Below are 27,488 nucleotides of genomic sequence, written 5' to 3' on the forward strand. Positions count from 1 at the left end.
GCTCAACATATGCCCCAGTTTTAACGTCCTTAATATACCACCCCAGTAGCCACAAAATGATCCATTTTGGCTGCTGCCCAGACAGGACTACCTACTGCCTGCACCCAATTTTGGAATTTCAAGATCGCTCGCCAACCTGCCTTTCTGTTCCTTGTTGCGTTTCATCCACTCAAAGGAGCGGCAGAAGCTGGACACAAGATACCGCGCAGGCGCAGCACACGCTTGTGACCCCAGTATGTGAGTACATGAGACCCGAGGAGCGCAGCTTGGAGGACGGTCTCAGTAATTTGGCAAGACTCTCAGTAACCTAAGACACTCTGTTTCCAAAGAAAGAAATTTGCCGGGCGTGGTGGCGCGCGCTTGTAACCCCAGCATTCGGGAGACTGAGACAGGAGGATCGCGGTTCGCGGACAGCCTCAGCTACTTAGTGAGGGCCTCTGCAACTCAGTGAGACCTGGTTTCAAAATAAAGAATAAAAAATAGGGCAGGGGGTGTAGATCGGAGGTCAAACGCCCCTGGGTTCCATCCCCAGACCCACTAAATAAATAAATAAATTTTAAAAAGGACTGGGGATGTAGCTCAAAGGTAAAAGGCCTCTGAGTTCAATTCCCAATACCACACACACACACACACACACACACACACACACACACACACACACACACAATCTACTGTAAGTAGGTTGCACTTTGAATCATCTCTGATTTACCAAATGTCCAACCTTGTCTCCATCGAAGGCAACTCATATATTTGCTTTATTTAACAGTAAATGCCCTGGGACCCACGGTTGTAATGTCTTTGAACTTTGGAGGTTTGCGCCCCCCAGAGGAAGGAGTGGGGGCCCAGCTCTGCGGCCACCCCGGGGCTGCCCTGCCCTCTGTCCTCGGCTACTGCAGCTCGGTGCCTTCTTGCGCCTGCGCTTCGTCTTCCAAACGCTGCACCTCTTCTTCGAGACGTTTATCTTTTTGATGGTAGGCAGTCAGCTTCTTCCCGTCTTCAGAAACCAAAGAGATTTCCAAATCCCACTTTTTCTTCCTTTGCATTTCTTTATATATCGTCACACAGAGAACAGTGTTCACCACAAATATTATTCCCACTGCCAGATAGAAAAGGATGTGAAACCAGACAGGAGTTGGTGGCTGGGGGCCTGAAACAGAAAAAGTCCAAGAGAAGAGATAGGGTTTAGAAAACAGAGGGGTCCGACTGCGCTGTGCTTGGGAGAAAAGACGATGGAGCCACGAAGTTCCTGTCCCCAGTGCAGGCGCTGGTCAGCGCGGTGGCAGGCGGGACCGGAGGTCTCCCGCTGGGCTGGGTGGTAAACACACAGGGGCAGGCTCTTGGGGATAGTTGAGCCGCTGGGCCCTGTCAGGGAACTTAGATCTTAGTTTCAGAGACAACTACTATCTCTATGTCCTTATAATGCTTGAAATAAGATTTATTTATTTATTTTATTTATTTATTTATTGTGGAACTGGGGGTGGAACTCAGAGGCTTTCCTACCTCCGGGGTATACTCCCAGACCTATTTTATACTTTATTTGGCAACAGGGTCTCACTAAGTTGCTGAGAGCCTCACTAAGTAGCTGAGGCTGGCTTTGAACCTGCATGATCCTCCTGTCTCAGCCTCCCAAGCGCGGGGATTACAAGAGTGCGCCACCATGCCAGGCTGATTTATTTATTTTTATGTAAGGGATGGAACCCGGGGGCATTATACCTCTAAGCTACATCCCCCAGCCCTATTTCATATTTTTTATTTTCAAACAGAGTTTTGCTGGGCGTCTCACTAAGTTGCAGAGGCTGACCTCGAACCTGCGATCCTCCTGTCTCAACCTCTGAAGCTCTGGCTTCACAGGCATGTGCTACCATGGCTGGGGAAGATTAACTTTTGTCTCTCCCAAAGAGTCTTTGTTCTGGAGCTCAAGTCCCTCCGCCCCGGGCAGATACAGACGCTTGGTGGTCACGTGCAGTCCGTAACATCGCCCTCTCATAAGTCCAGCCCTGCACTCCAGTGTCTTGATACCCTCACCCTGTGATGGCAGATAGGAGGAGCTCAGCACAGTGTTGAGGAGGGAGATGGAGGGGAGGACCGAGGAGAGGGGCAGGGAAGTGGGAGGGACAAAGGGAGGGATGACAGAATGAAGAAGGAAAAGAAGGAGGATGGGCAGATGAGATGAAGGGAAGGGGGAAAAGAAAATGAAATTGATGAAAATAGTGAAGTTCTGAATCAGGGGAGAGACTGCTGCCCACAGGCTTTTCTTAAAGAGACAGCCTGCTGGGCGTGGTGGTGCACACTGTAATCCCAGTACTTGGGAGGCTGAGACAGGAGGATCACTGGGTCCAGGCCAGCCTTGGCAACTTAAAAAGGCTCTCAGCAACTTAGCAAGACTCTGTTTCAAAATCAAATATAAAAAGGGCTGGGGGTGTGGCTCAGAGGTAGAATGCCCTGGGTTCAATCCCTAGTACCAAAGAAAGAGAGACAAAGCCGGACACGGTGGTGGCGCACGCTTGTAATCTCAACATTTGGGAGGCTGAGACAGGAGGATCGCGGTTCACAGACAGCCTCAGCTACTTAGCTCATTGCAACACAGTGAGACCCTGTTTCAAAATAAAAAGAAGAAAAAATAAGCTGGGTGTGGTGGCGCACGCTTGTAATCCCAGTACTTGGGAGGCTGAGAGAGGAGGATTATGCAGGTTTGAAGCCAGTCTCAGCTGCTTAGTGAGGCTCTCAACAACTTAGTGTTTTTCCAAACAAAATATAAAAAATAGGTCTAGTACCACACACACACAAAAAAAAGGAATTAAAAAATAGGGCTGGGGGTACAGCTCAGAGGTAGAGAATGCCTTGCGTTTAATCCCTAGTACTAGAGAGAGAGAGAGAGAGAGAGAGAGAGAGAGAGAGAGAGAGAGAGCGCCCCAGGTGTGGTGGCGCACATTTGTAATCCCAGCATTTGGGAAGCTGAGACAGGTTGATCCAGGTTCGTGGCCAGCCTCAGCTACTTAGTGAGGCCCTTTGCAACTCAGTGAGACCCTGTTTCAAAATAAAAAACAGGGCTGGGGATGTAGCTCTGAGGTAGAATGCCCCTGGATTCCATCCATCCACGGGGTGGGGTGGGGGGGATGGACATTCTCCTCCAGGCTGGGCCAAGAAACCCTGGAGCACCCTTCAGCCCCATAGGAGAAAAGGGAGCCCTCTGCCCTGCCAGCCGCTCTCCGTCGGCCCCACTCACCAACCACTCGAAGCTCTAGCTCTGGGCTGCGCTTGAGGACGGTCCTGTCTTCTGTGGCTGCCTCGCACCAGTACAACCCCGAGTCCTTTCTTCTAGCAGTTACTATCTGGTACTCAGAGGAGAGGTTCCTCTCCATCAGAGCCTTGTTGCCCATGTAGAAGGAGAAGTAGAGGTGCAAAGCAGGCCTCTGCAGGAGCAGCTGTGTCTCACAGCTCAGGGTGACCTGGTTCCCCTCCAGGAGGGGCGGTGACAGGGAGGCTCTCAGCACCGGAGCTGGAAATAGCTCTAAAGAGAAGGATGGCGGGGAGGGGGCACGGTTGTCTGCTTCAGCATCAGGGTTCTGTTCATGGAAGACATTCCCTCTCCCCAACCCCATGGGAAACCTGTCCCAAGAGAATGCAGCCCTGGGCATAACCGTTCCTATTTCCAGCAGAGAGACACTCTTGGGCTTTCCCAATAGACAGAATTAGGGCGCTGGTCTGCTCACACCCTGTTGAGAACACCTGGAGGTAAGGGAGGCCCTGGCCGACCACACCCCTTTGACAGTGGTCCACCCAGGCTGGACGGTAAATAAAAAATAAGAGAGCCAGGCATGGTGGCGCACGCTTGTAATGCCAGCATTTGGGAGGCTGAGACAGGAGGATCACGGTTTGAGGCCAGCCTCAGCTACTTAGTGAGGCCCTTTGCAACTCAGTGAGACCCTGTTTCAAAATGAAGAATAAAAATTAGGGCTGAGGGTGTAGCTTGGAGGTAGAATGCCCCTGGGTTCCATCCCCAGTACCACAAAAAATTAAAAAATTAAAAATAAATAAATAAAAAGGTCGGGGGGTGGGTAGCTCAGAGGTAGCGCCCGGGTCCCATCCTCAGTACAAAATAAAAGAAGGGAAAGGTGATGGAAGAAACAGAACCCGGGCTGTGTGCAAACTGGAACAGAGGCCGCTGCTTAGGTTTCAGAAGCTTAGAAGTTCAACCAGAGGCCACAGTGTCCCTGAGAGAAAGATGGAAAGATAGAGAACGCAACTAATTCCTAGTGTCTTCCTGGTTTCTGTCTTTATGGAGTTTCCATGAAATTCCATTGGATTATTTAAAACTCGCCTAGCTTCCTCGAGTGAGTCTATTCTTTGCAACTAAAATAGAATCAATGAAATAGACCTTTGTGATTTCCTGACTGGTGTGTGTGGGGGGACACTGGTGATGGAATCCAGGACCACTCTACCTTTGAGATAAATCCTCAGACACAGGGCTTTGCGAAGTTGCTGATATCCTTGCTAAGTTCCTGAGGCTGGCTTTAAACCTGCGATCTTCCTTCTCAGCCTCCTAAGTAAGTACTGGGGTTGCAGGCATTTAATCTCTGCCCTGACTTTGAATAAACTCCCTCGATTATTGAGGGACACTGCAGTACACTGTCAAGAGCAATGGACTGGGGCCCAAAGCCCTCAGATCTAGTCCTAGCCCAGCCACTGGTCAGGGTGGCCTGCAGTATGCCATTCCCTCTCTAGACTCAGTCCTCCTCCTCCTCCTCCTCCTCCTCCTCCTCCTCCTCCTCCTCCTTCTCTCTCTCTCTCTGTACTGGAGATTGAGCCAAGCAGCATTCTACCAGCCCTATTTTTTTTTAATTTTTATTTTGAAACAGGGTCTCACTAGTTTGATGAGAGTCTCACTACTTGCTGAGACTGTCCTTGAACCTACGATCCTCCTGTCTTAGCCTCCCAAGCACTGGAATTGCAGACATGTGCCACCACACCTGGCAATTTATTTATAAATCGAAGAGAGGACTTCAGATGACCTCTGATGGCCCCTCTGGTCCTTATAACCATCACGCTGTAACACCTCGACTCCAGTACCTTTCACCGTGACAAGCACCCCTGCGGATGTGTAGCGACGTTGTCCCATGCCGGAGCAGTGGTAGGTGCCACCGTGGCTCACGTTGGTCCTCAGGATGGTGAGCTCGGCATCTCGCGGAGAAAACTTGAAGGCTTTGCCGTCGCGATAGAAAAGCATATTGTACACGAGCTTACTTTTCCATCCGTGGCACCTCAAGGCCAGAGGCTTGCCTTCTGTGATGACTCTGCCCGACACCTGGAGGAGCAGCCAATCTGAAAACAACATGGATCTCAAGTGTACGCGCACCCTGGAGAAAGTACAGGACACCAAACTGCAGCCCTGGGGACGGTCTTTTCTTCTTCTTCTCCCAAGTTCAAACCCTCCTCAGAGCTCTGCTAAATCTGCGGCCTATGACTCATTCCTCGAATCTCTTTAGCCTTGCTAGGAAGAACCAGCGATCTCTACCAGAAACTGTCTGCACAGACGGCTTCATATTTCCCTTTCGGATCTCAGAAGTTAGTTGGAACGGAGATAGTTTCTATGGTCAGAAGTCTAAGAGGACCCCAATGCACATGAAAAAAGTGCCCTCTGCTGTTCCCTTCCCCAGGAAGCTAGTTGGTTTGGCTAAATAAAGATATGATTCTTGGGGATTTGGGGGGACAAAAGAAAGGATGAATTTGCCTATGAATGGAAGGCAGGTGTTTTAGGGCTATATGTAGGGTACTGCCATAGCGCTTCTAAATACAACATTAGACTCTTCCTGTCTTTACTCCCATCCCCAACCAAGAAATGCTCAATGACCACACTTTGCTTTATAGATGCAAATATAAAGCCGAGTTTGGTGCTGCTGCATGTAATCCCAATACTTGGGAGATTGAGACAGGAAGATCGCAGGTTTGAGAACAGCCTCAGCAACTTAGCAAAGTCCCTCAGCAACTTAGTGAGACCCTGTTTCAAAATTAAAAAATAAAATAAAAGAGGGCTGGGGTGTAGCTTGGGGGTAGAATGCCCCAGGGTTCAATCCCCAGACACACACACGCACACACACACACACACACACACACACACACACACACACACTAAATTCAAAACATGGTGGGAGACTTTGATACACCTCCACCAGGAACTGCCAAAACTCACACTAATACAAAAGAAAAATCCATGCCCTTTCCAAACATGCAACAACACTTATAAAAACCGAGCCTCAACTAAGCCACAAAGCAATTTCCAACTAATACCAAGGAATTGGTCACATATTCAACACAAAACCTGACCAAAAAGCCATGAAGTCAGATTTGATAACAAAAAGCCACCCTCCAAAAACTTCTAAATAATTCATGAGAAACAAAAAAAAATTGCAGTGGAAATTTTAAGAATTTAACTTTAAACGATAGAGTTTTTCATATCAAAATTTGTGGGATACATCTTTTCAGCAGACATATTCCACTCATTTTTTACTCAAAAACAATTCTGTTCTTGTGGCTATTATAGTTTGGATTTAGCGTGTCCCCCAGACTTCATGTCTTGGATGAGGCAGCCATGTTGGAGGCGGGGCTTGGCTGCTGAGGTGGGGTCTCTGGGAGTGTGGCCTTGGGGTATATATGAATATGTATACATACATAGCTCCTCCTCCTCTGATTTCTCTATCTCTATCTCTTTCCCTGTTTCCAGCCTCCATGATGTGTGAACAGGGTCCCACCGATCATGTGTTCTGTTTCTTGCCACCATGCCCAAGCTCTGCAGATGTGACCCAGCCTAACATGAACTGACCCCTATGAAATCTCCAGAACTGTGAGCAAATAAGTCTTCCTCCCCCTAAGCTGTGGTCATCAGGTATTTGGGGGTCACAGCAGTGAGAATGTTGACCCAAACAATGGCCTTGGAATGGGAAGGAGACACCCATTTTAAGTCACGAGATTAGAACTTGGGTCCAGCAAAGAGCTACATTTCCCTGATCTTAGACTTAATTGAAGTTACTGAGCATAAATGTAACTGTAATTGAATCCTCACACTTGTATAACTCTGGCAAAACACTTTTTAAAAATAGGGCATAGGAGCTGGGCATGGAGGCACATGCTTGTGAGCCTCCTGGCATTTGGGAGGCTGAGCAGGAGGATTGCAGGTTCGAGGCCAGCCTCAGCTACTTAGTGAGGCCCTTTGCAACTCAGTGAGATCTGTTTCAAAATAAAGAATAGTTGGAAGTAGAATGTTCCTGGTTTCCATTCCCAGTACCCCCCCCCACACACACACACGAGAGAACAGCCAAAACATTGGCGTAATATACTGTAGTAACAGCAGTTCTTTTTTTTTTTTTTTGGTGGTACTGGGGGTGGAACCCAGAGGCTTTCTACCTCCGGCCTATGCTCCCAGACCTTTTTTTTTTTTTTAATATATATTTTTTTTATTTGGAAACAGGGTCTCACTAAGTTGCTGAAAGCCTCACTGAGTAGCTGAGGCCGGCTTCGAACCTGTGCAATCCTCCTGTCTCAGCCTCCCAAGCACAGGGATTACAAGCCTGCGCCACCACGCCCGGCTTAACAACAGTTCTTAATCTTCACTAAAAATCCATTTAAAAGCTGGGTGTGGTTGCACACGCCCCAAATCCCCGTACTTGGGAGGCTGAGACAGGAGGATCGCAGGTTTGAGGGCAAACTCATCAAGTAATGAGACCCTGTTTCAAAATAAAAATTAAAAAAAGGGCTGGGGGTGTATGTAGCTCAGAGGTAGAATGCCTCTGGGTTCAATCCCCAGTACTACACAAAATATATATACTCTTGAAGTATAAATTGGTACAAACACTTTGTAAACCTGTTCAGCAATATTATCTTGTGTGTGTGTGTGTGTGTGTGTGTGTGTGTGTGTGTGTGTGTACGGGGGGGGGGTTCTGAGAATTGAACTCAGGGGCATTCTACCTCTGAGCTACACCCCCTGCCCTATTTTATTTATTTATTTATTTTGGCATGTTTGGGGATGAAACCCAGGGGCATTTGACCTCCGAGCTATACCCCCTAACCAATTTTTTATTCTTTATTTTGAAACAGGGTCTCACTGAGTTGCAGAGGGCCTCATTAAGTAGCTGAGGCTGTTCGTGAACCATGATCCTTCTGTCTCAGCCTCTCAATGACTGGGATTACAAGTATGCGCCACCACGCCCAGTAGCAGTATTTACTAAAGTTGAATATAGGTATAACCACTCCCAGGCATTTTTCAACAGATACAAATGTATATATGCACCAACAGACATGTCCACAGCTGAACTATCTGTAACTGGCCCAAACTGGGAACAACCCAGGAATCCATCAGTAGGATGGAAAACTACATAATATGACTAATGAGAATTAACAACTTCAGTTTCACAACATGGATAATTTCACAATCATAATGGTGAAGAAAAAGAAACCAGACACAGAAGAGTAAGTCCTGCACCACACTGTAGCCATTTACACGGAGTTCAAAAAGGGGCCAAACCCTGTGATGTTAGAGGTTAGTATTGGGGCTGGTGGTTAGAAACGGGCAAGAGCCGGGCGTGGCGGTGCACGCTTGTAATCCCAACATTTGGGAGGCTGAGACGGGAGGATCAGGGTTCAAGGACAACCTCAGATACTATTTAGTGAGGCCCTCTGCAACTCAATGAGACCCTGTTTCAAAATAAAGAATAAAAAATGGGGCTGGGGGTGTCGCTCAGAGGTAGCATGCCCCTGGGTTCCATCCCCAGTACCTAAAAAAATAAAAAAAATAAAAAAAAAATAAAAAACAAAGAGAAAGAAAAGAAAAGAAAAAAAGAAATGGGTAAGGAGTTTCTGGGGCCCTGGAAATGTTCTGCTTCTTGCTCTGGGTGCTGGGTTTACATGGTGAATATTAACTGAAATGTCCACTTAGGATTTGTTGTATGTAGGTTATACTTCATATAAAGAAAGAAAACAGAGCGCAAGCACTGCGGTGCACACCTATAATCCCCGTACTTAGAAGGCTAAGACGGGAGTATCACAGGTTCAAGGCCAGCCTCAGCAATTTAGCAAGACTCTCGGCAACTTAGTGAGACCTTGTTTCAAAAAAAAAAAAAAAAAAAAAAAAGGGCTAAGTGTGTAGCACAGAGGTAGGGCACTCCAGGGTTCAATCCCCAGTTTCACAACCAAAGAGAATAAGAGAGACAATGGGCTCCTCCCAGTCCTAATTCTTTTTTTTTTTTTTTTTTATGGTGGTACTGGGGTTTCTGGAAGCCCTTCTACCTCCGGGCTACACTCCAGACCTATTTTTACTTTTTTTTTTTTATTTTATTTGGAAACAGGGTCTTCTAAGCCAACGTGCGATCCTCCTGTCTCTGCCTCCCAAGCGCGGAGATTACAAGTGTGCGCCATCACGTCCGGCCCTAATTCATTTTTAAAACCTGACCCATGGAACATTTCTGCTCAAACTACACACAATCTCTTTCTGAAACAGCTTTATCGGTTCCCACATCCTCCTCACCTCGGCATCCCAAGAACTGGCCCGGAGTCCTGAGGGGCACGTGAGGAGCACCCAGCCCTCCCCAGACAAGTCATTGCTTCCTCAGCTAAACCACATTTCATCCCAAAGCCACTGAGTTCGCACATACATAACTCTGCCTCTGGCGTATATTAATCTTTGCATCACCAGATGCAAAGGAGCCCAAACTCACCACTTCTGAATAACCAAATCATACATCTGAGTGTGTTGTCCTGAATCAAGAAACGTTTTGCCCTGGACGTTACAGTCTGCATCTCTTAACAAACTGAGAGAGTCTGTTTGTTTTCCTGTTTCTGTTCATTAAAGTCTTACGTCATTCCATGTCCAGAATAGTCTCTTAGAGTTATACTTTAGAATGGTCCACAGACTACATGTATGTTTATTGGTGTATTGCTCATAAAAGTAGAAGAATGGGAAAACCTCAGAAGTATTAATAGGCAGAATGATGATCATAATTATGATTAAATTAATCATAGTACAGGCATTAAGTAGGCATTTAGGTGGACAGCTCTAAGCTGGGCGTGGTGGCACACGCTTGTAATCCCCGCGCTTGGGAGGCGGAGACAGGAGGATCGCGCAGGTTCGAAGCCAGCCTCACCGGCTTAAGAGACCCTGTTTCCAAATAAAAAGTATAAAATGGGTCTGGGAGTGTAGCCCGGAGGTAGAAGGGCTTCCAGGAACCCCAGTACCACCAAAAAACAAAAACAAAAACAAAAACAGGACAGCTCTATTGATATAAACACACCTCTGTTTAAGTGATAAAAGTAAAATGTAAAGCCACATGTGGTGGTACATCCTTGAATTTGGGAGGCTGAGACAGGAGGATCACAGGTTCGCGGCCAGCCTCAGCAACTCTGTGAGGCCCTCTGCAACTTAGTGAGATCCTGTTTCAAAATAAAAACATGGTTGAGGGTGCAGCTTAGAGACAAAATACTCCTGGGTTCAAGCCCCATACACACACACACACACACACACACGCACGCACACACACACAAAATATAAGATAGACGTTAGCTGGGCACAGTGGCATAAACATGGGAGGCTGAGACAGGCGGATCACATTCAAGATCAGCCTCAGCAACTTAGTGAGATCCTGTTTCAAAACAAAACAAAATAAAAATTTAAGAGGGCTGAGGGTGTACAGGCAGAATGCCTCTGACCTCAGTACCTTACACACTAAAAGATATAAGACATTGTGTACAATAGTCTACCAATCACAGGGTTTTTATTTTTTATTTATTTATTTATTTATTTATTATTTATTTATTTATTTATTTATTTTGGTGGTACTGGGGTTCCTGGAAGCCCTTCTACCTCCGGGCTACACTCCCAGACCTATTTTATATTTTTTTATTTGGAAACAGGGTCTCTTAAGCCAGCGAGGCTGGCTCCCAACCTGCGCGATCCTCCTGTCTCCGCCCCCCAAGCGCGGGGATTACAAGCCTGCGCCACCATGCCTGGCTGTTTTTATTTTTAATTCATTCATAGGGCTGAGGATATCCAGCATGCACAAGGCCCAGGGTTCCACCCACAGTACTATAAAAAGAAAGGAAAAGCTTATATATATGAACAGCTTTGCTTCTGTAGAAGGTGAGTGCATTTTGGGGGTGGGAGCCTTCTCACTGTTCATCATTACACATTTGAATTATTATTTATTATTGGTGTGAATTTTGAATCATGTTAAAAGCTGGGAGTGTGAGTTTTTCTCTGGACACCTCACTCACAGCTTGGCTCAGTTGGGTGCTGTTGGCACACAGGCCCTCAATATTGAGTATATTGATTTAATTTCACCTGGCAGGAACTTAGAGCTGAGACTTTGCCTCAAATCTCTCTCTCTCTCTCACACACACACACACACACACACACACACACACACACGCATGCACACACACACGCACGAGAAAAGGCAACCGGAGGCGAGCTTGTGACTTGCAGACCATCTCTGAGCTCCACTTACCTCTGTGGATCTCCAGCCACACAGGGTCACTAGGTGCAGAGAGATGTGTCTGGCACTTATATTCACCACTGTCCTGGGCGTCAGCCGCAGGGATGCTGTATCTGGGGGTCGCGGTCTGAAAGGCTGTGCCTTTGAGAGACCACAGCGTGGAGCTGTTCCCAGGCAGCTGGGTCCCCTCACACTGCAAGGTGACGGATTCCCCTTGGAACACATTGACCCAGGGAGGCTGCAAGGTGATCACTGCCTTTGTGGGGTCTGCAGGGGGATGAGAACAAAATCAACAACAACAACACACACAGAAGCAAGTGGTGAGGAAGGGCTCTGCGTGATTGGTAAGGTTTCATAGAGAGCACAAGGAAATTTGCATATTTAGATTAGTTTTAGCCAGGCATGGTGGCACACAATTATAATCCCAGCATTTGGGAGGCTGAGACAGGAGGATCGCGGTTCACGGACAGCCTCAGCTACTTAGTGAGGCCCTCTGCAACTCAGTGAGACCTGGTTTCAAAATAAAGAATAAAAAACAGGGCAGGGGGTGTAGCTCAGAGATCGAATGCCCCTGGGTTCCATCCCCAGACCCGCAAAAAAAAAAAAAAAAAAAAAAAAAAAAAAAAAAAAAAAATTCGTTTTAAAAATAGGTCAGTGGAACCTACAAAAGCCAGCCTTTCAGCATCTCCACTCTGCTCTAAAAAGCTCTGCTTAGTCAATCCCAGTTTACTAATCGGGAACTTGGGGTTCATGAAAATAAAACCACCACTGATTGAGGTCTCCCTGTTTGTAAGCAAAGAAGTGGGGTATTTATTTTGGTGGTCCTGTTCTTCCACTGAGCTACACCTTCAGCCCTTTTTTATTCTTTATTTTGAAACAGAGTCTCACTAAGTTGCAAAGGGCCTCACAAGTTGCTGAGGCTGGCCGCGAACCTGTGATCCTCCTGTCTCAGCCTCCCAAGTACTGGGATTACAGCCTCAGGGTTTTAAACTGTGGCAAACAGGCCGGGCGTGGTGATGAATGCTTGTAATCCCAGCATTTGGGAGGCTGAGACAGAATGCTCTGTTTGTGGACAGCCTCAGCTACTTAGGCCCTTTGCAACTCAGTGAGACCCTGTTTTGAAATAAAGAATAAAAAATAGGAGTGTAGCTCGGAGGTAGAATGCCCCTGGTTTGCATCCCCAGTACTACAAAAAAAAAAAAAAAAAAGGTAAACTCTGGCAAGTAGATCAGTTTCCTCATCCTCGGGCTATACTGTCTCCTGAGAATTAAAACACAGACCTTCCTGTGCTTCTGCACTGAAAACAGAGGCTCAGATGCCTCCCTCTGAAGCCCTCAGTACCTGCCTGGCTGTCTCTAAGGGAACAAAGACAGATTTTGCTTTCTTGGAATGGTTTTGGGGCTACCAGAAAACCCAGCAGAGATGCTGTTTTTGCAATTCTGGTCATTTTCTGCTCCTACACATACATTTAGGCATTTAGCAGAGCAATCGGGGCACATTCAGATAACCTTAAGAAAAAACGTTAAAAATTAGGGCTTTCTTAAAAATCAATTTTACGTAAGTTACAATTTATTTTCCTATCTATCCTCTTCTCTCCTGTTTATACTCTCTTCTTCAGGGGCCCATCTTTTTTTTTTTTTTTTGTATTAGGGATTGAATCCAAGGGTCTACCTCTGAGCTATAACCCCCACTCTTTTATTTTTTATTATCTATTTATTTATTTGGTGGTACTGGGGTTCCTGGAAACCCTTCTACCTCCAGGCTACACTCCCAGACCTATTTTATATTTTTTATTTGAAAACAGGGTCTCTTAAGCCAGCCAGGCTGGCTTCGAAACTGCGCCATCCTCCTGTCCCCGCCTCCCAAGCGTGGGGATTACAAGCATGCACCACCACACCTGGCTTATTTTTTATTTTGAAACAGAGTCTCACTAAGTTGCTGAGAGGTCTCCCTAAATTGCTGAGGCTGGCCTCCAACCTATAATCCTCCTGTCTCAGTCTCCCAAGTACTGGGATTAGTGTCATGTGCCACCATGCCCGGCTAGGACTCGCCCTTTTGAAGTAGGACACTGAGCCGGGCGTGGTGATCCCAGCACTTGGGAGGCTGAGACAAGAGGATCGCACAGGTTTGAAGCCAGCCTCAGCTACTTAGTGAGGATCTCTGCAACTTAGTGAGACCCTGTTTCCAAATAAAATAGGAAATAGGTCTGGGAGTGTAGCCCGAAGGCAGAAAGCCTCTGGGTTCCATCGCCAGCACCATAAAAAAAAATATATATATATATATATATATATATATATATATATATATATATATATATATATGAAGTAGGACAATAGCATAAGAGAGAGTTTGAGTTAGAGGTCACTCACCCACTTGACCACCAACTGGAACTGCAAGAGACCAGAGAAGAGACATCAGTGTTTCAGTGGGAGGTGGGGAGAAGGGGAGAATCAGGAGACAGGATTCATGTCGACTCTCAGGCATCTGTTCAGGGCTGTCGGGTTCTCTCTGTTCCTCTTTTCCCGCGTCAAATACCAGCAGACATGATGGTTACGGATGACGCTTTCTCTTGATATGGGACTTCGGGTCTCTCTGCTACCTCGGGGTCCCCCTTCCCACCCTTTTTATATAATAAGCATCAATAAACTATGAAAGCCCAGGCACACTTGTCTTCATACTCATAAATTCCGGCCCAGTGTATGAAAGAAGACAGAGATGATTGACTCCCCACTGCCAGATCATCCCTCTCGGGTGCCCCCAAGCCCAACTCACCCCCAAAAAGCAGAACCGTCCAGAGCCACATGATACCTCCAAGCCGGCGAGAGCAGCGGAATCTGTAACAAGCAAGACATTGAAGAGGTTCTGCTGGGGTTCTGGGGCCAAGATTAGAAAAGAGGAAGGAAATTGCTTTTCTAACCATTTTCATCGTGATCCTTTTCTGGGAAATCTATCCCTACTTGGTGAGGCGTGTCCCTCTCTCATGGCCCTTAGCCCGTCTCTCTCAGTCTGAAGCTCTGCCTTGGGTTATAAACTCGCAGAATCCAGGAGAGGGCTAACATTTTCACGACATTTGATCTCAATTATATTCTCCCTCTTTAGTTTTATCTCTTGAGGCAGTAATATGATAAAACTCTGCTTTTATAATTGGTTTATGCCGGCTAATGCTTGCTTATTTGAACTCAGAAAATGAGTGATAAAGAAATCTCAAAATCAGCAGGAAGCAGGGGCATGTTATATGCTGAGGAATAAGTATACAGATGACATCAGATTTCTCAGTGGAAACGATGAAAGTACAGAAAAAAATCTGTCAACTTGAAATTCTATGCTCAGTGAAAGTATCTGTCAAAAACAAAGATTTTAGAGATATGTGAATTTTTAGCCAGGTGTGCTGGCTCATGCTTGTAATCCCAGCATTTGGGAGGCTGAGACTGGAGGATCACGGTTCACAGACAGCCTCAGCTACTTAGTGAGGCCCTCTGCAACTTAGACCCTGTTTCAAAATAAAGAATAAAAAAGAGGGCAGGAGCATAGCTTGGAGGTAGAATGCCCCTGGGTTCCATCCCCAGACCCGCAAAAAAAAAAAAAAAAAAAAAAAAAAAAGAGAGAGAGAGAGATATGTGAATTTTTAACTTTATAAGATGATGTTAATTTTTAAGTGGCCATATAGATTATATTACCACCAGCAGTATATAAAGATTTCTATTTTGCTAAATCTATTGCCAACACTTTTTAGTCTACATCCTCAAATTTGTGGCTATAAAATAGTATTCATAATCTCATTTTTTTTTTTTGTAGCTTGAACACAGAGGCATTTTATCTCCAAGTTACAGCTCCAGCCCTATTTTTTATTCTTTATTTTGAAACAGGGTCTCACTAAGTTGTAGAGGGCCTCACAAGTTGCTGAGGCTGGCCATGAACCTGCAATCTTCCTGTTTCAGCTTCTTAAGTACTGGGATTACAAGCATGTGCCACCACACCCGGCTATAGTAATCTTAATTTTAATTACTCTGACTACTAATAAAGTTAAACACTTTTTTTGTGTGGTATTGGAATTGAACCCAGGAGCATTATACCTCCAAGCTAATCCCCCCAGCCCTGTTTTATATTCTTTATTTTGAAATAGGGTCTTACTAAGTTGCAGAGGGCCTCACTAAGTAGTTGAGGCTGGCTGCGAACCTGTGATCCTCTTGTCTCAGCCTCTCAAGTACTAGGATTACAAGCGTGCGCCACCACACCCAGCTAAGTTAAACATTTTTGTTTACTCACTAGTTGCAGATTTTTCAATGAAATATCTGTTTGTAGCTTTTATTTGTTTGTGCTCATTTTGTGTACTTTTGTGCTTTTCTTATAGATTTGTAGAAGTTTGAAAATTTAGTTTGAATACAAACCCTTCTCAATTATTTGTGTTGAAATTATATTTTCCTGATTTGTAACTTTTCACTTTGTTATGTCATCTTTTCATAGACAAAACTTCTTAATTTTGATGTAAATAAATTTATCAATAATTTTTAGGTTAGTGTTTTCATCTTCCTTATGAAGTTCTTGCCTATCTCAAAATATTTTCTTCTAAAAGTTTTAAATGTTTGCATTTTACACTTAAATCTATCTGCAAACTGGGCGTGGTGGCACACACTTGTAATCCCAATACTTAGGAGGCTGAGACAGGAGGATCTCAGGTTCAAAAAAAATCTATCTATAAAAATCTATCTATAAATTACATGGCTACATGGTATGATGCAGGTATCCAATCCCCCTCCCCCAGGATATATAACCAATTGTCTCAGCAACATTTTTTTGGGGGGGATGGTACTGGGGTTCCTGGAAGCCCTTCTACCTCCGGGCTACACTCCCAGACCTATTTTATATTTTATTTGGAAACAGGGTTTCTTAAGCCAGCGCAGCTGGCTTCAGACCTGCGCGATCCTCCTGTCTCAGCCTCCCAAGTGCGGGGATAACAAGCGTGCGCCACCACACCTGGCTCTCAGCAACATTTAAAAACCTTAATAATTACTTCTCAGAATGAACTTCCAATTCTATCATAAATTATATTTTTCTAGAGTCTATGATGTTCCACTAGGAATTTGCTTGTCACTGTTCTAATACCATTGTCTACTACTACGGTTTTATAACATCCCTTCAGGACTGCCGTGATTTTTCTTGGGTTTTTTAATATCTATTTGAATCAGCTTATCAGATTTCTTAATATTTGTTGGGATATTATTATTATTATTATTATTATTATTATTATTATTTGCGGGTCTGGGGATGGAACCCAGGGGCATTCTACCTCCAAGCTACATCCCCTGCCCTAATTTTTATTCTTTAATTTGAAACCAGGTCTCACTGAGTAGCAGAGGCCTCACTAAGTAGCTGAGGCTGTCTGCGAACCGCGATCCTCCGGTCTCAGCCTCCCGAATGCTGGGATTACAAGCGTGCAACACCACGCCTGGTTTGGGATTTAGATCAGAATTACACTGAGTATGTAAATGAACTTGGAAAGGGTTTGTATCTGAATGACACAGTCTTATAAACTGTAAACTTAACATATCTATTCAATTATTTTGCCTGTCCTTCATAACTCTCCATATGTTGCATAGTCTTATCATATTCGTCTCTACAGATCTTGGGAGATTTCTTCCTAAGAGTGTGCATTTGTATACTTTGTAAATATTATGGGTTCTATTTCCAGACCACCCAAATATTAAGCAAATATTGCAATACAGTGAGTCACATGAATTTTTGTTTTCCAGTGCATATATAAAAGTTAGGTTTGAGCTGGGTGTGGTGGCACACGCTTGTAATCCCAGCATTCAGGAGATTGAGACAGGAGGATCACAGTTCATGGCCAGTTCAGTTACTTAGAGAGGTCCTTTGCAACTCAGTGAGACCCTGAGAATAAAAAATAGGGCTGAGGGTGTAGCTCAAAGGTAGAATGCCCCTGGGTTCCATCCCCAGTACTGAAAAAAAAAAAAAAAAACAGTCTAGGGGTATGGATAGAATGTCCCTGGGTTCAATCCCCAGCACTACCAAACAATAACAACAACAACAACAAAAACCAAACAAACAAACAGAAAAAGACAGTAATAAAAAGGAGAGCAAATTCATCTTGGCTAAAAACATTTCTAGTCTGTGCTTGAGATGAATAAAGCTAAAAGAAGTCAAGTAACTTCCTCATGATCTACAAGTTAATGATCTAAAAGTGGGAGTGTAGCTCAGAGGTAGAATATTCCTGGGTTCAATCCCCAGTACCAAACAACAACAAGAACAACAACAAAAACCAAAAAAAGTTCATGGGAGCCGAGAGTGGTGGCTCAGGCCTGTGATTCCAGTAGTTGGGAGGTTGAGACAGGAGGATCTCTGGCTCCAGGCCAGCCTCAGCAATTTAGCAAGACCCTCAGTAACTTAGTGATACCCTGTTTCAAATTAAAAGATGAAATAGGGCTGGTGGTGTAGCTCAGCATAGACTGTCTCTGGGTTCAATCCATAGTACCACACACAAAGAAAAATAGCACACGGCACACCGATGGGCAAACTACCTCAACACCTGGCTGGGTGCAGCAGCGGCCTGCCGGCAGCGTTTAATAGAAGCATAATTCTTGCTAATTAACCTGAGCAGGCGTCTTTCTACACTGTAACTCAGCCATCTTTTCCCAGGAGATGAGCAGCGTTATCCCGTGAAAGGGAAGGGAACTGAGATTCAAAGGCATGTCTGCTTTGGGGAAATTAGGCCTGGGCAGTAAGGGAGGGTGTGAGGTTAAGAGAGGAAATTTTTTATCTTTGTGGTGGCTTAGCACTTGGTGAGGCAGGGGATCTTATATGTCTTCTTACTTTTCAGAGGGTGAAGAAAGGCTTCTTGTAGTCAAAAGGGACAAAGAGGAGAGACTTCTCTTTATAGCTATACTTTAAGATAATAAGATAGAACTCAGGAAAGACCTCGCTTAAGATACAGTTAAACCGGGTGTGGTGGCACATGCTTGTAATCCCAGTACTTGGAAGTCTGAGACATGAGAATCACAGGTTCAAGGCCAGCCTCAACAACTTAGGCCCTCAGCAACTTAGTGAGACCCTGTCATTTCTTTTCTTTCCTTCCTTCCTTTTTCTTCCTTCCTTCCTTCTTTCCTTCCTTCCTTCCTTTCCTTCTTTCTTTCTTTCTCTTTCTTTGTACTGGAAGTTGAAACCGGGGCATTCTACCTCTGAGCTATACCCCAAGCCCTATTTTATTTTATTTATTTTATTTATTCTTTTATTTTTATGTGGATCATATTGAAAATGGCATACATTCAGACTGTGCTTGGTGCCCTCTCCCACTCCCCCCTTCCTATTTTATTTTTATTTTGAAACAGGGTCTTTCTCCTTTCATTTTTTTGCTGCTAGAACCAATTCATGGTTCTTTTGACAAACCTGCTATTTTCCTGTCTTAACCTCCCAAGTACTGAGATCACAGGCCTGCGCCACCACATCCAGATTCATAATTTAATTTTCATTTTGCTCATCACTTTATTTTGACAAGGACATTAGTGGAGAACTATGTTATTGTATCACCCAATTTCTCAATAAACCTCTGTCTCTTTTAGGGAAATTTAATAATAATAAGTTTCATATTGCAATAAGTTATAATTAAGGTAACATTTCAAATCTTACATTATTCATATTGACTTACTACAAAATAAATGGGCCAAACTTTGGCAGGAGTTGCAAGTCTTGCATGCATGGTGGCTTCTAGATCTGAAATACAGAGTCCTTTACCTTGTAAGAGACAGTCATCTTGGTTTCTATTTTGTTTTTTCTCTGTGCTGCCAGAGGGATTGGTTATTGCAAATTCATTGGTACAGTCCCCAAGAAACTTTGCCTGGCAAGCAAGCTACTGAATTTTTTTGAGGATTCTGTTGAAATTACAATTTTTGACTTGCCAACCAATAAGATATCACTTTTTTGGGGGGTAATGTGTTGGAGATTTAATCTAGGGAGATTCTACCTCTGATTTATATACATTCAGCCCTCTTTTATCTTATTTATTTTTTGAGGTACTAGGGATTGAACCCAAGGGCATTCTACCTCCAAATTACACCCCCAGCCCTATTTTATTCTTTATTTTGAAACAGGGTCTCACCAAGTTGCTGAGAACCTCACTCAGTAGCTGAGTCTGGCAGCCAACCTGCGATCTTCCTGTCTCAGCCTCCCAAGTACTAGGATTACAAGTGTGCACCACCATACCCGACCTATACTTTTTATTTTGGTGAAGGTTCTTGCCAAATTACTGAGGCTGTCCTTGAACCTGTAATCCTCCTGTCTCGGTCTCCCAAGTACTAGGATCCCCGGTGTGCACTACCAAGCCTGGCAAGACATCATTCATATAGTGAAACTTTAGACATTAGAGGCCATAAGCACAAGTTTTGGCCAATCCACCGGTAGCAGATGTCAAGGAAATTTGCTCCGTTAGCACTTTTTTTTTAACATGTGACAGTACCCTGCACAGAGGACTGTCCACTAACAATTTCAGAGCATTTCTAGTGAAAGCATGTGACTCAGGAGTTTCATAATACATTTTCATGATACATTTTCACTTTCAACTGGTCCAGAGACCTCACGCATGACTTTTTTTCTTTACTGGAAGTTTTACTCAAACTCTGTCAGTTGAATTCACAATCTCTTTTATACACAGAGCAAGGAGTCTAATATATGTACTTGACAAGTTACAATAGCAGTTGTCAGAAAATTGTGTGTGTGTGTGTGTGTGTGTGTGTGTGTGTGTGTGTGTGTAAGGGGTATGGTACGAGGGATTGAATCTAGCAGCATTCTACCTCTAAATTATACCCCAGTCCTTTTTAATTAATTAATTTATTTACTTGTGTGTGGTACTGGGGATTGAACCCAGAGGCATTCACCTCTAAGCTAAATACCCAGCCCAATTTTTTTTTTTTTTTCGGGTTTGGGGAGGAACCCAGGGGCATTTGACCTCTGAGCTACATACCCCCTGCCCTATTTTTTATTCTTTTTTTTTGGGGGGTGGTGGTACTGGGGTTCCTGGAAGCCCTTCTACCTCCAGGCTACACTCCCAGACCTATTTTATTTTTTAGAAATAGGGTCTCTTAAGCCAGCGCGGCTGGCTTCGAACCTGCGCGATCCTCCTGTCTCTGCCTCCCAAGCGCCACCACGACCGGCTTCTTATTCTTTATTTTGAAAACAGGGTCTCACTAAGTTGCAGAGGGCCCCACAAAGTAGCTGAGGCTGTCCGTGAACTGCGGTCCTCCCTCCAGTCTCAGCCTCCCGAATGCTGGGATTACAAGCGTGCACCACCACGCCCGGCTCAATTTTATTTCTTATGTGGAAGCAGGGTCTCACTAAGTTGCAGAGGGCCTCGCTAAGTTGTCAAGGTTGGCTCTGAACCTATGCTCCTTCTGTCTCAGCCTCCCAAGTATTTGGCTAAAGCATCTGTGTTAACCCTTAGAGTGCTGGGAGCGCAGGCAGGTGTGACGGCTCTGGAATCACTGGAGCAGCAGAGAGGCTTCTTTCCTGAGCCAGGATGAGGACAAGCAAGGCATCAGACGTTCAGAGTGGGCAGACCCACAAAAGTAGAGCTCCGTGACAGCGTCTGGTTTTAAGAGGCTGTCCTATCAGTTGGGACACATTTTAGCAATGAGAGCGCTGTGGGAGTGCCTGCTCTCAGTCCTCCCTTGTCGGTGCTCAGCCTCCAGCTCTGATGAGCACTCAGGACCACAGGAGGACTCCCGCCAGCCAGGGAGACCCTTTTGTCTTCTCTCCAAGGTACCTGTGACCTCGCTGGCCCTACCACCCTGCGCAGCACTCTCGTCCCGTGGTCACGAAATCCCTGCACAGCAGTACACGGCAGGTGGTCTTGTTAACCTCCATAAAACCCTCTAGTAAGGAGACACGAGCTCAAAGGAATCAAGACGGCTGATGTGCTATACGCACAAGAGAGGCAAGATGAGCCGGCTGTCTGTCCCCACAGCCAGGATCCCAAGGTGACATCGACGTGGCTGAGACCACATCAAGAGGTGGGTTGCGATTCCGTGAAGGGGCCAACTTTGAGTTGTAGCTAAGTACTCTCTGTAGTTGTGCCCTCAGGGAAGAGGGCAATGTAGAAATTTCCATGGCTCTGCAGAACCAGGGGGCAGGTAAGAAACTGCCCACTGGTAGCCTGCTGCAAGTCAAGGAGCCTCCTACAAGAGATCAGTAAGAAAAGGGCTGTGGTCACTGCTCACAAATCCGTCCTGTCTTTCCAGGGTCTGAGAGGGCATTTGGCCCAGGCTTGGTCAGACGATGGTTGAGTCTGGCCTGTGTGGCATATATATATATATGTAAAAGGCCAGGTGTGGTTGGTGTATCTTGTAATACCAGTACTTGGGAGGCTGAGACAGGAGGATTGCAGGGTTGAGACCAGCCTCAGCAACTTAGTGAGACCCTGTTTCAAAATTTAGAAAATAATCCAGGTGTGGTGGTGGGCATTTGTTATCCCAGCATTTGGGAGGCTGAGACAGGAGGATCGCGGTTTGTAGCCAGCCTCAGCTACTTAGTGAAGCCCTTTTCAACTCAATGAGACCCTGTTTCAAAACAAACAATAAAATATAGGGCTGAGGGTGTAGCTCAGAGGTAAAATGCCCTTGGGTTCCATCCTCAGTACTGCAAATAAATAAATAAATAAATAAATAAATAAATAAATAAATAATAAAATAGGGCTGGAGTGTAGGAGTGTAGCTCAGAGGTAGAATGCCCTTGGGTTCCATCCTCAGTACTACAAAAAAACAAAATGAAAAAATGGGCATGGTGGCACACACTTGTAACCCCAGTACTTGGGAAGCTGAGACAGGAGGATTGCAAGTTTGCAGCCAGCTTTAGCTACGTAATGAGGCCCTCTGTGACTTAGTAAGACCCTGTTTCAAAATAAAGAATAAAAAATTGGGCTGGGGGGCATACCTTGGAGGTAGAATGCCCCTCAGTTCAACCCCCAGCACCCCAAAAATTATATCCAGGTCCCTCATTTCTGATTTTTTTTTTTTTTTTGGTTCTGGGGTGGAACCCAGGGGCTTTACTTTCCTTCCTTCCTTCCTTCCTTCCTTCCTTCCTTCCTTCCTTCCTTCTTTCTTTTTTTTGTGGTACTGGGGATGGAACCCAGGGGCCTTCTACCTCCTGGCTACACTCCCAGACCCATTTTATATTTTTATTTGGAAACAGGGTCTCTTAAGCCAGCAGAGGATGGCTTCGAACCTGCGCGATCCTCCTGTCTCAGTCTCCCAAGCGCAGGGATTACAAGCGTGCGCCACCATGCCCGGCAGCCCAGGGACTTTCTACCTCCGGGCTATACTCTCAGACCTATTTTCTATTTTATTTTGAAACAGGGTCTCACTAAGTTGCTGAGAGCCTCACTAAGTAGCTGAGGCTGGCTTCGAACCTGCTCGATCCTCCTATCTCAGCCTCCCAAGCGCTGGGATTACAAGCGTGCGCCACCACGCCCGACTTATCATTTCTGATCTTAAATCTTAAATTTCCAGTCTCAAGCTGGCACCTTAATGGTTCTAAGAAATTATCTAACTTGTAGGTTAGGTAGAATCCTAATTCAGAAAAGAAATCAGAATCAGAATAAAAAATAGAGAAAAGAGAAATTAATGGGGCAGAATCAAGATAAAGATAACAAAACAACAAACTTTGATCTATGGAGTTAGTTAGTCCTTTGTAGCTCTTTATGTTATCATGGTATATTTATTGAGTTAATGAAGTCTTGTAATCATTGTAATAATATCATTTGTTTATAAGATACATAAAGTATTTAAAGAGATATAGCATATAGAAAAGGTCAATAATTTTTGCAATCAGTGTTTGGGAGAATCCAATTTCCCAAGTTTATACACTTTAGATTTGTTAGCTACAGAAGGAATAGATTATTTCAAGAAATACTGATGGTTGAAATATTAACATATTGATTTTTTGTGTGCCTCAAGCCCTTTTTATTTTATATTTTGTTTTACTTATTTATTTATTGTGGTAATAGGGACTTAACCCAGGGGCATTCTACATCTGAGCTACATCTCCAGCCCTATTTTATTTTTTATGTTGAAACAGGGTCTCAATAAGATGCTGAGGCTGTCCTCAAACCTGTGACCCTCCTAGTTCAACCTCCCAAGTACTGGGATTACAGGTGTGTGCCACCGTGCCTGGCACATACTGATCTTTTGATGAAGTTCAAATGATGGAGAGAGTTCTTTCCCCAAGTTTTCCTGACGAAATTTTAACAGAAGAGGAGGACCTGGAGGGCTGTCCCACACACTGAGTCTGGGAGTCATCATGGCTTTCTGAAAGACAAGAGCTATGGACAGGTAATCATAGTGTTCTTTCTGAGAAGTCAAACTAGGTCCAGGCTGGGTCACAGACTTGAGCTCAGTTTTTGAGCCAAGTGTGGTGATGCAGGCCTGTAATTCCAGTATTTGGAAGGCCACACCTGGCTTTGTAACCTGCCTCTTGATGCTAAGGTAGGGATTCTTGAAAACCACATAGCAATTAAAAATTACTGACATTATTTTCTTCCAAGGTATGTTAAAAGGAGACTGAACCTGGGCACAGTAGCACATGCCTATAGTCTCAGTACTTCAGAGGCTGAGACAAGGGAATAACTGGTTTAAGAACGGTCTTGGAAGCTGGGCGTGGTGGCGCACGCTTGTAATCCCAACATTCAGGAGGCTGAGACTGGAGGATCGAGGTTCGCAGCTACTTAGTGAGGCCCTCTGCAGCTTAGTGAGACCCTGTTTCAAAATAAAGAATAAAAAATAGGGCAGGGGGTGTAGCTTGGAGGTCAAATGCCCCTGGGTTCCATCCCCAAACCTGCAAAAAAAAAAAAAAAAAAAAAAAAAAGAACAGTCTTGGCTACCTAGTAAGATCTTTATTAACTTAATGAGATCCTTATCAACTTAGTGAGATCCTTGTCAACTTAGTGAGGTCTTTATCAGATCCTGTTTCAAAATAAAAAAAAATAAGCGGGGTGTGGTCGCTCACCCTTGTAATCCAGCATTTGGGAGGCTGAGACAGGAGGATCTCGGTTTGCACACAGCCTCAGCTACTTAGTGAGGCTCTTTACAACTCAGTGAGACCCTTTTTCAAAATAAAGGATAAAAAATAGGGCTGGGAGTGTAGTTTGGAGGTAGAATGCTCCTGGGTTCCATCCCTAGTATTGGAGAGAGAGAGAGAGAGAGAGAGAGAGAGAGAGAGAGAGAGAGAGAGAGAGAGAGAGAGGAAGAATGAGAATATGATAGGGTGTTTCAAGCTCTGTATAAATAGGAACAGAAACATAGAGGAGTAGTTGGAGTCAGCTGAAAAAAATCAAGAGGTCCTCTTGAACAGGATCCTTTTTTTTTTTTTTTTTTTTTGGTGGTACTGGGGTTCCTGGAAGCCCTTCTACCTCCGGGCTACACTCCCAGACCTCTTTTTACATTTTATATTTGGAAACAGGGTCTCCTAAGCCAGCGCGCGCGGCTGGCTTCGAACCTGTGCGATCCTCCTGTCTCTGCCTCCCAAGCGCGGGGATTACAAGCGTGCGCCACCACGCCCGGCTTGAACAGGATCTTAAAGAAATTTATGAAAATGACTTGACCAAGGGATAGGGAAGTACAGGAGGAACAGAGCTGCGTCCCCCAACCTCTTCCTGTCTTCTCCCCATCGTCTTCCCCACTTCTAAATAGGCCACAGGGGTTTTTATTGTTGTTGTTTGTTTGTTTAATGTTGAAATTTTTTCTAAGTCTGATGGGGGAGTGAAGAGGACAGTTGGATTCCTCATATCAGGGATTATTGGTAATTTGGTGGAAATAAAGACATTTGACTAAGGAGCCAGCAGGTAGTCTTGGAAATGAGAGAAGAGACAGTAGAGGCGCAGAGTGCAGAGCGTGTGGAGAGAGCTCGCCCTGAGCCTGCGGAGCCGGGAGCGACCCGCACGGCCCTCAGGCCTTTCTCCAGGTGGGTTTTCCAAGCAGAACCAATGTCACCTGCCTGCACAAGTATGATGCTATTTCTAGACACACAGAGAAAACAATGATATGACCTCAGGCTCCCCTTGCTCTCTGAGACCCCTGACCTCATTTGTTTGACCTGACCTCAGAGGCCATAGTTCTTAAATTATAAAGGACTGAAATAGGACCGTGGGTTGGGCCAGATTAGAGACAGTGCTGTCTCTAAGGAGGACAGCCTCAACAAATAGTGAGGCTCATCCACCTAGCAAGACCCTGTTTCAAAAGAGAAGTAAAAGAGGGCTGGGAGTGTAGCTCAGATGGAGAAATATCCCTGGGTTCAATCCCTTGTCACACACACACACACACACACACACACACACTCACACACACACACACAATCAAATTATGAAAATGTTTCCTCTGGTTGCCTAACATGTGTGAGGCCCTGGGCTCAATCCCCACCAGGGAGGGAGGGAAGAGAAAGAAAGGAAGAAGGGGGAGAGAAACAGAGAGAGACAGAGACAGAGAAAGAGACAGAGAGAGAGAGACAGAGAGAGATACAGAGAGAGAGAGAGACAGAGAGAAGCAAGAGGAAGGGAGGAGGGGAGGGAGGAAGGAAGGAAGAGAGGAAAGAAAAAAGAAAAGAAAGAAAGCCCTCTCATTTTGTAAAGCTCTGCTTCGGCTCCCGCCAGCCTCAGCTTTACGGAAGGCTCTGCCTTTTTCACTGGGCAAATTATCTCTGCCAACATGTCCAAGGTGGATTTGGGCACCTTTTTTGCACCCCCTTTCAGAAGTTGCTAAAGTCTCTGGCATATCCACAAGCTAGATGAGCACCACACCACATCCACAAATGCTAGAAAAGACAAAAAAGGCCAGATAAGGCTTACAGTGTTCTCTCTCTCTCTCTCTCTCTCTCTCTCTCTCTCTCTCTCTCTCTCTCTCTAGTACTAGGGATGGAACCCAGTGGCCTTCTACCTCCGGGCTACACCCCAAGATCTATTTTTTTACTTGGAAACAAGGTCTCTCTAAGTTGCTGGCAGCCTCACTAAGTTGCCAAGGCTGGCTTCGAACCTGTGATTCTCCTGTCTCCGCCTTCTAGGTACTGAGATTACAAGTGTGCAGCACCATGCCCAGTTTACTCATTATTGTTTTTATTGCAATCAATCTTATCTGGAAGGAAGGGGAAATACCAAAACAGAAGAGAACAGAGTTTGAATTCTAGTTTGCTAAGATTCCAGGTAGTTTTTCTCCTGTGGGATTTTAGTCTGAGGGGAGCATGGACTATGAAGAGATCATTTGATGGTAAATAAAACTAAAAACTATATGTAATAGGCCAATCACTTCTAGTATTGACTTGACCTCCTTTTTTTTTGGCACTATAGTTTGAACCCAGAGGCATTCTACCTCTGACCCTTATTTAATTTTTATTTATTTTATTTAATCTATTTATTTTTGGGGGGTTACCAGGGATGGAACCCAGGGGCATTCTACCTCCAATCTATACCCCCAGCCCTATTTTTTATTCTTTATATTTTGAAACAGGGTTTCACTAAGTTGCAGAGAGCCTCACTAAGTAGCTGAGGCTGGCCGTGAACCAGGAGCTACCTGTCTCGGTCTCCTAAATACTGAGATTATGAGCATGCACCACCACATCTAGCTCTAATTTTTTTTTATTTTGAAACAGGGTCTTGCTAGGTTGTTGAGAGCCTCGATAAATTGCTGAGGTCGGCTTTGAGGCTGTGATCCTCCAGACTCAGCCTCCCAAGTACTGAGATTACAAACATGGGCCACCACACCAGGCTTTAGGGTCGATTTTAAATGTGGGGTTAAAAAATGCAGTCTCTAGCCGGGCATGGTGGTGCAAGCTTGGAGGCTGAGACAGGAGGATCCCTCAGGTTCGAAGCCAGCCTCTGCTGGCTTAAGAGACCCTGTTTCCAAATAAAAAATATAAAATAGGTCTGGGAGTGTAACCCAGAGGTAGAAGGCCCTTGGGTTCCATCCCCAGTAGCACCAAAAAAAAAAAAAAAAAAAAAAAAAAATCAGTCTTGCACAATTT

General features: G+C 44.9%; 1 protein-coding gene across 1 annotated transcript in view; it reads right to left on the reverse strand.

Annotated features, from left to right (window-relative positions):
- Positions 1-887: 887 nt before the first annotated feature.
- Positions 888-27,488, reverse strand: part of FCGR1A (Fc gamma receptor Ia) — a gene marked incomplete at both ends in the record, with an annotated part of 28,060 nt that continues 1,459 nt past the window's right edge. The window contains 10 exons of the mRNA XM_080691614.1: positions 888-1,147; positions 3,227-3,511; positions 5,071-5,322; positions 11,493-11,747; positions 13,850-13,870; positions 14,016-14,100; positions 18,089-18,209; positions 21,271-21,358; positions 21,546-21,661; positions 25,387-25,494. Of these exons, the coding sequence (XP_080547740.1) occupies positions 888-1,147; positions 3,227-3,511; positions 5,071-5,322; positions 11,493-11,747; positions 13,850-13,870; positions 14,016-14,100; positions 18,089-18,209; positions 21,271-21,358; positions 21,546-21,661; positions 25,387-25,494 (1,591 nt within the window). The remainder of the gene's footprint in view (positions 1,148-3,226; positions 3,512-5,070; positions 5,323-11,492; positions 11,748-13,849; positions 13,871-14,015; positions 14,101-18,088; positions 18,210-21,270; positions 21,359-21,545; positions 21,662-25,386; positions 25,495-27,488) is intronic.

Source organism: Muscardinus avellanarius (assembly GCF_963383645.1).
Source record: "Muscardinus avellanarius genome assembly, chromosome: 3".
In the NCBI taxonomy this organism is placed as follows: Eukaryota; Metazoa; Chordata; class Mammalia; order Rodentia; family Gliridae; genus Muscardinus; species Muscardinus avellanarius.